This window comes from Haliotis rubra, unplaced genomic scaffold, assembly GCF_003918875.1.
Source record: "Haliotis rubra isolate DU_JTF1 unplaced genomic scaffold, ASM391887v1 Scf378, whole genome shotgun sequence".
Taxonomy (NCBI): Eukaryota; Metazoa; Mollusca; class Gastropoda; order Lepetellida; family Haliotidae; genus Haliotis; species Haliotis rubra.
Genome location: NW_025767055.1, coordinates 753,794 through 762,845, shown reverse-complemented (window position 1 = coordinate 762,845; position 9,052 = coordinate 753,794). Strand labels below are relative to the sequence as shown.

General features: G+C 40.4%; 1 protein-coding gene across 2 annotated transcripts in view; it reads right to left on the bottom strand.

Moving 5' to 3' along the window:
* Positions 1-4,018: 4,018 nt before the first annotated feature.
* LOC124286190 (tropomodulin-like) overlaps positions 4,019-9,052 on the bottom strand; it is a 45,550-nt gene continuing 40,516 nt past the window's right edge. For both annotated transcript variants that reach the window (XM_046722537.1, XM_046722536.1), the window contains exons 9-10: positions 8,337-8,484; positions 4,019-6,924 (exon numbers count right to left, since the gene is read on the bottom strand). In XM_046722537.1, coding sequence (XP_046578493.1) covers positions 6,878-6,924; positions 8,337-8,484 — 195 coding nt within the window. In that variant the 3' untranslated portion in view covers positions 4,019-6,877. The remainder of the gene's footprint in view (positions 6,925-8,336; positions 8,485-9,052) is intronic.

Here is a 9,052-nt window from a genome sequence, read left to right as displayed (position 1 = left end):
TCTCATACCCCTCTCAGACGATGACTGTGACCATCCAGCTCGTTAGGATTTGTGGTCGAGCACACAATGTCTCTGGCAGCAGTTGTACAGTGAGGAAAATGGTTTGTGCAAATCGTCCAAACAAACACTTATTAACGGTAACGTACATGCGCGTGTGTTTGAGGAAATGTCGAAGTTAATGAGAAACGTTCCTGGTTAACCACGATCACCAATATTCCAGCACTCTCGCGACGGCCTGTAAATAATCGGGTCAGGATCAGACGATCCAGTGATTAATACGGTGAAGGAAGCGGTACGAAGACACGCTAAATACACGTGTGTGTTTTCAGACGTATCGAACTAAATGAGAAATATTCACTGTTCTACCAGTCAGCAATATTTCAGCACTACATTATCGGGAGGGGGTGCACACAACACAGCGGCTGATACTGCCAACAACTGGGACACTCAAGTGTGAAGGTACTGCAAATGAAAGTCCGCGATTACATCATCTTGTATACATACATACATACATACATACATACATACATACATACATACATACATACATACATACATACATACATACATACATACATACATACATACATACATACATACATAAACATAAAATGTAACGTTGTATTCGTAACGTTGAAAAGATTATTGTCATGAGTTCAATACATGATAAAAATCAGTGACAATTGCCGAATTCTTAACAAAACTTCACACCAAAACGCAGCTGTTCACATGTACGATATTTGCACATGCTTTTCGTGCAATTCATCTGTATGAGGTTTGCAGTTGGTTTCCCAAAGTTAGTGGTAAAATCAATCTTCGATGTAACACGAGGGTGAGATTCTATTTATCATCAAAAATCTTTCTTCTATAGTTTTCATTGAAAAATGTACATCTCTGAACACTGTTCTGCCATTAGGCCTGCAGTGCAGCGATGTCATAGCATTGTGATGCCATCAAGTTCATGACGTCATAGCATTGTCAGGGCATTGTACAAAATCTACTGTCAAACGATACCTCCTGGGAGATATCGTTTGATCTCCCACAAGCAATGTCTCCTGTGGAACACAGTTTTGGATGATAAATATCCATAACATATATTGAGTGTTTTAATTGAGTCTAAACTTTTGAAAGGAAGTATATTTTTGTCCCCCGCCGCAACGCGGAACGGGGGACTATGTATTCAGCGGCGTCCGTACGTACGTACGTCCGGATTCTTGTTACCGCGATATCTCATGAACTGTACCGCGATTTGGTGACAGCCTACATTGGAGGATTTACACAGACACCAGTCGATTGGGGTGACCTTGACCTTATCTTCAAGGTACCCGACACTCACTTTTCAAACTCTTGTTAACGCAAATCTCGGACTGTTGTACCCAAGTCTTCAAATTCGGTGTCTTCAAATTTGGTGACAGCCTACATTGGGCGATTATGCAGACATCAGTTGATTTGGGTGACCTTGACCTTATCTTCAAGGTCACCACGACACTTTGCACATTTAGAACACTTTTCAAACTCTTGTTAACGCGATATCTCATGGACTGTCGTACCCAATGTCTTCAAATTTGGTGACAGCCTACATTGGGGGATTACGCAGACACTGCTTTATTTAGGTGACCTTGACCTTACCTTCAAGGTCACCACGACACTTTGACCGCTTTTCAAACTTATTTAAACGCGATATCTCATAAAACATTGCACCCAATGTTTTCATGTATGTTGACAGTTGGGTGATTATGCAGACACCAGCCATTTCAGGCATCTTTTATGTGACCAAAAAATAAAAAGTAGTAAATATAGATATTCCAGACGGGGGACATTGCCATATCAGTGGCAAACACTTGTTCTAGGTTTATCTCCACTGGCAGGTCAGTCTTCAGATAGTGGGCCTTTGGAGTTGGTAGGTTGCACGAGAAAATGACGCTTCTATTTTCTCATTAAACCCCCACCACCCCATGACATTGACTATCGCCGGTGTGAACTGCTTCTCGTCACTTGTGTCCCAGAATAAACCCACAGAGATAATGACTAAACTTGTCATATTGTTTTACTGGCTATACTGGCACATAAAGCAAATATTCAATGCGAATCGTTTGAACAGCTTATTGCGATATACCACTAACGCCGTGCAGTCCTAGGAAATTAACACCGCACTTGAACATGGACACCCTGCCCAGACACGGTATTCTGTCCCCGTGCCGATGAGTCTTCATGTCGTGATACCGAGAGCCAGGCAGTGTAACAAATAGCATCATCATTTAACGTCTTTTGGTATGATGCGTTCGAGGATCCAGTCTCAAACCTCCTGTTTCCAGGACACTAATCCAGATAGACTCAGGCGTGGACCAGGGCTCCAGATAAATTTTCAACATCAGGAGTACGTACTGTTTTTGTTCAATATTGAGTACTGGATGGAAGCTAATGGACTATCAGTAATCTTGTGTTTCGTTTCATATATGCACCACAGCATTGTTACTCTTGTGTAAACAGGTCAATAAACAATAAAGCAATATTTTCTTTGCAGATAAATACGTCTGTAAATGATTCTAAGACCGTACACCATTGCTGTGGTGAGTATCTGCTACGTTTTCTAAATTATTTCCTACCGTATCGTGCATATTTATTATCCGTACATACGCCAATACGGCCCTTATCTGGAGCCCTGCGTGGACTATTTGAGTTTTGTCGTTATGTCAAGCCAGTGTGGCAGAACTTGTTACGCTTGTTTGGTGCAACACTTACATTTACCCATCCTCGATAATCTAAAGGGTATACGTTACGATCAATCTCCACTATACCCTGGATGCATCCACGGCTTTATTACCTCCCTTGGCTGGCTTTTTATCCAATCAGGTGTCCACGCTGGGAAGTTGAGCGTACCAATCACAACTCACTTTCGCTTCTTAAATGATCTAACCGTTTAAACTTGGCAACACAATTGATGCAGAGGTACTCTGAAAGCGGTAGGAGTTCTTTCATATATTTTTTTAAAAGTTTCAGATCTGTCAATTTGTCAGTATTATTTCCCCCAAAATCTGAGTGGCACTGCGAACAAACCTTCGCGACTGCGACCGCTATCTTTGTTGACACTGGCAAGCTCGGTTGTAACGGCGGCTTAGCTGATTGGCTACTGTGAGAATGCGGATCCAGCCAAGGGAGGTAATAAAATTAGCCGTGGATGCATCCAGCGTATAGTGGAGTGGAAATTTTATTTTGTATATAAATTTCACATTGTACATGCTTCTCCATAAGAATCATCAACCCCCCACCCCCACCCCTCGGGCCATAAATTATTAAATTATGAACGGTCCCTAAAGCCGATTATAAATCGGTTTAGTCTATTTTACTTCTGAAATGGCTTTTGTTCTCTGCACCTGAGGTGACCCAATTTTGTGGTGGGGGTTTGATGACAAGTGGCCTGTTGTGGGTGGTTTGAGCATAGTATCACGGCACACAAGGTTGAAGCCGAGGGTTTGTTCTCAATAACCTCATCCTCAGTCCTCCAGTGTATAATCCCAAACCTCATCATTCTATTCTAACCAATTACCTTTTAAGTTTCAATAACATGATAAAACTGTCTGTCGAATGGAATGACACTGAAGAGCGAGAACCATTTGGTGCAGTAAAGGCAGTGAGTTTAGTTTAACGCCGCTTCTAGCAACATTATAGCAACATCAGGGCGGGGACACCAGAAATGGGCTTCACACATCTGTGCTGTAAAGGGCAGAGATGGTGAAGTTACGTCCCAAACAAACATCTGTCAGTGAATGAGTCCAGGGTAGATTTCATATTGGAATGATGATATAATAGATCACAGCCTTTACCAGAAATGGGCTTAACACTTTTTACCCACGTGGGGAATCGAACCCGGTTCTTGGCCGTGACGGGTGAAAGCTTTAGCCACTAGGCTACCCTGGTTGAATGTTTTCAATGTGTTTCTTTTTATCTATCATTCCTTGTTGATAATGAATAATTGTGTAAACTATTTCCAGTAATCACAAGACAAGAACCTTCACTGGGGGGGTACTGTTTATTACCAATTAGATGCATACTGTCTGTTGAAGGAACTTTACAATCAGCACAACCATTGGCAAGAAAACGAAAAGACTTCCAGCAAATGTAGACTTGAGAGGCATTGGGCACCACACTGAGAGGTGCAGCTGACAGCCAGCTTGGCCATTTTCACATGTCATTTAAATACCACCCACATTCCTTTCAAGCAAATCATGTTTCCATAGGTGTTTGTGAGAAGAATAAGTAATTCCATAGTCTTTCAAATAACTATTTCATATACCCAACTGCAGAAGTTTCTTTTGTGCCAATATTCCTACTTTGATTGTCATACCACTGATTTAAACCAAGAAATGAACAAAGCAATGTTCCCCACTGTCAACTTGAAAGAAACGAATTAGCAAGGGGAGATAACTCACACCTTGGTCTGGACCAACAGTCTGGCACATTGCCAGTTTCTGCACTCAACAATTGACACCCAGAAATAATCACAGTAAGCCTCACGTCTTTTGTTTTCCATAAATTCTACTTCTACAGGTTTGAGATTCCAATCTTAGAAAGCAAGTCTGTAATAGGTAAGGAAACATGAGTTAAAAAAAAAAGCAATCAATATTCTTGATCTGGGCCCATAAACATAAATGAAAGGCCCTGAGTATGGATAATAAACAGTTTAATGACAACTTGATGATGGTGAAAACTAAAAGTAAGGCGAGGTGTGATCTAATACTAAACTGTCATTGACAATACTGGAGATCTACAAAAGGCAAGCTCTTGCTATAGTTCACGGCCAACCTATCATTGGTGAACTCAACCACCACAAATTCTACAGGAACCTCTGGAGATGTTTCATAAATGGTGACACTCTATGAATAAGCATAAAAGAAAAAGCTAACAGTATGTTTCTATTTTTCCAGTCAGTTTCCCTCATAGTGAGTTTAGTTATACACTGCTTTTAGCAATATTCCAGCAATATCACGGCAGGGGACACCAGACTTGGGCTTCACACATTGTACCCATGTGGGGAATCGAACCCAGGTCTTCAGCGAACACTTTAACCACGAGGCTACTCCTCCACCCAGTTCCCTTATAGTTGTTTAAAGATAAATAGAGAGGAAACAGTTTCACAAAAACAGCTTCATACTGAAGAATCATTATGAAGCTTGTTACATTATTTCAATGCGTATATAGTTTTCAGCTTGTGTTAATTGCACTATTCATTGCACTGAGGACCTTGAAGCTGAGGCAGGCCCTCTCTCCGTCTACAACAGGTACAGTACAGGACAGGCACTGCATCAGGAACTCTCCAAATTATGCAGTGTCAAACTCACACACACATTTACTTAACACTGTGAATAACCTGCTTACTTTTGACTTATTCAAACATGAACTATGACAAAAGAAAGAGTGAGTGAGTTTAGTTTTACGCCACACTCAGCAATATTCCATCTATATGGCGGCGGTCTGTGTGGACCAGACAATCCAGTGATCAACATCATGAGCATCGATCTACACAGTTGGGATAGGAAGACATGTGCCAACCAAGTCAGCGAGCTTGGCCAAAAGAAAGATTCTGAATATGTATGGTTGGTGTCATGGTTTGATTCTGATGGAATTTATTTATAAAATGTATAAAAATTGAGGAACTACATTAATTATGCCTGTTTGTTGACTGACCTCAAACACCACACGGAACATCTACTTGGCCAATCCAGACATTTCTGAGGGCAGCCAGACACTTCTGAGGGCAGCCAGACACTTAAGACATATTTTCCACACATCAATGACACTGACTGTGAGAAGCTGTATACATATAAACACCAGGTGTTCGACCAGGCAATACGCATGCGCCATATAAAACACATGACCTGGAAACGGTCGGGTGTTCCACTTGTTGAGTGTCCACATACACACAATTCTGCGTACAAAAAGTATTCATTTTTCTAACTTCAAATTAATCACAAATGTACGATTTTAAAAATAGTTACACATTTCGTTACCTGTGTAGATGCATAACGATAAACCATTCCTGGAAATTTGTCCAATAACATTAAAATTGTAAAAGATAAAACACTCTGAACCTCAGGTAGAGAATGGCATAATTCATGGTGTGATTTTTCTAATGTATAAACAACAAAAAATTAAAAAAACAATTTGGTTGAAATGACATCCTACGTAACAAATGTAAAAGCTTAATCCATGTATATGTAATATCTATATACAGACAAGATCAAAGCACTGCTTCTATAGCATGAGTCAGGATTAAGTCAAACATGGTCTAAGGTCTTCTGAAAAGGTAATTGCTGGTAAACACTATCAACACTAGAGCTACACCTAGTTCAGACAAAACAAAGGCCTTGGAATATCCATAAGTTTGATCAATTTCATAATTTAACTGCAATTTCAAAATAAGACTGAAAAATCTTGACCTTCAAATACAATACATATTTTTCTAGTTTAACAAGATCTTGTTCAGAGTCAGAACATACCGTTACGGCAATGCACATCAATGGCCAAGTATTCTAACATGTGAATGAAAGATGTTATCTACAAATCTATGTCCTATACAGAAACTAATGAAGCAAATAAATAAAGTAGGCAGCAGGTAATATGAGTGAAGAAATCCTAACAGAATCATCTTCAACACTGTTCAATGGGAGGTAACTCCAGAAACTGGTCCAAGGGAGGGTACTCTGCACAATGCAAGCATGGTTGCACACAATCTACGAAGCTCTACATAAGGTGTGAACATTCCTGTAATACTGTGGACAGGAAGTGTTGTGTAGAAGGTTGACCGTGTAATCCTTTCCTTCATCTGTATAGTCACTTTGTTTTAAGTCCTGGTCAATGACACACAAACCCTTGTTGTTCACACAACTGAGGGCTTCAATCTTTCCCGGTGGCGTTTCTTTCGTACTGCAAAATAAGTGGAGAAATGTCAAGAAGGAGTATTTGCTTGCAGATGTAGAGTTGAATTGTTCAAGACAAACATATATCCACTTATTGTAAAACATCGGGTACTCTAGTCTTCAGAGTCTCATACATTTGTTTTGGTATGGGTGTTTACTGAAGTCCGTTAAGCTCAAAATCGGACCAATGAATTGCAATCTAACTTGAAAACTACAACCATATAATACACAATGAAACACTGATAATAATCAAAACATCAGGCCAACTCTGTCATTATTTTTGGCTGTTCCTCTCTTGCAGTCCTCTCTAGTAACAAATAGTGAACTTTGTCAAAATTTTAATGATAGTTTGTTAAACAACTTTTTTTTTATTTTTAGGACATAAATTCTGCAATAAAATCACAGAGTTGGTCTGATGTTTTGATTATAATCAGTGTTTCATTGAGTATTATATGTTTAGTAGTTTTCGAGTTAGACTGTAATTCATCGGTCCACTTTTGAGCCAAACGAACTATATGATTACTTGTGATGGACCCTATCTCAGTGTCAATGTTATGCACTCTGGGTGGTCAGGCTTGCGGATTTGGTTGAAATGTCCAGTGTATGAAATAAGGCCTGTCCGAATGCCCGAGATAGGTTAGATTTCTGACGCACGGTCTAAATTTTTTAGCCCGATGGTCTGGTGACAATTTTAGATGTTCCATAAATCTGAGTACATTCACCATATCATAAAATCTATTTTTCAAACTGAGCGTTACATTTAGACTTGACATTAGTTGACAATTACTGTTTCAGCATTGAACTACCGTATCGCAAGCTTAAAACACTGCATTGACATATATTATCACTAAAACAGCGACACCTATTGATGCATGGACTTCTGCAAACTTGGAGTTGGATTTCTTTGAAAATAACTGTAAACTTATTTTCTTTGGATTGTCTGGTCTGGTTCAATCCAATTTGGGCTGGTAACATTTTGATATTAACAGCCCTGATGTCTATCTGGGATTTTGGCTTATTTCATACACTGACGTATCATATACCAATTGCATAGATAGATACTCATGATATTGATCACTGGATTGTCTGGTCCAGACCCCCAACATATAGCTGGTATATTGCTGAGTGTGGCGTTCAATAAAACAATGTAATGTCATTATTGACACATTGTGTTAACGTCACTGTATAGGTGGTGATATCATATATCACTGAATAACTGCTGATGTTACATATAAACATGATAAATATCACAAAATAACTGATATCATACTGGTGATATCACTAACATAAAATAACTAAATAACTGATGATATCAAACAACTGTAACATTAATGAACATTTTGAAAATGCCATTCATATCTGTGATGCTTGTTGTTTGGATACGATATATACAAAGACTGACTAGGTGGTGCTACTCACGGGCATCGTAGTTGGCCTTCAACTTGTTTATGACTCGAATCCTGGGGTCGGGGAACTCGAAGGTCAGACCAAACCTCAGCAGTGTGTTATTCTCCAGGATCAACTTCAGCAAGTTCATCTCCACCTGATTGCCAAGCAACTCTGGTTTCTGGGGAAAACAGGATTGCAGATTCAGCGAGGATTATGTCACTCAAAGGACACAGGGGTCGTCCTGAACCATTGACCCACTGTCCTGAACCACTGACCCACTGTCCTGAACCATTGACCCACTCCTGAACCATTGACCCACTGTCCTGAACCATTGACCCACTGTCTTCAACCATTGACCCACTGTCCTGAACCATTGACCCACTGTCCAGAACCATTGACCCACTGTCCTGAACCACTGACCCACTGTCCTGAACCATTGACCCACTCCTGTCCAGAACCAACCATTGACCCACTGTCCTGAACCATTGACCCCACTGTCCTGAACCATTGACCCACTGTCCTGAACCATTGACCACTGTCCTGACCACTGTCCTGAACCATTGACCCACCCTGTCCTGAACCATTGACCACTGTCCTGAACCATTGACCACTGTCCTGAACCATTGACCCACTGTCCTGAACCATTGACCCACTGTCCTGAACCATTGACCCACTGTCCTGAACCATTGACCCACTGTCCTGAACCATTGACCCACTGTCCAGAACCATTGACCCACTGTCCTGAA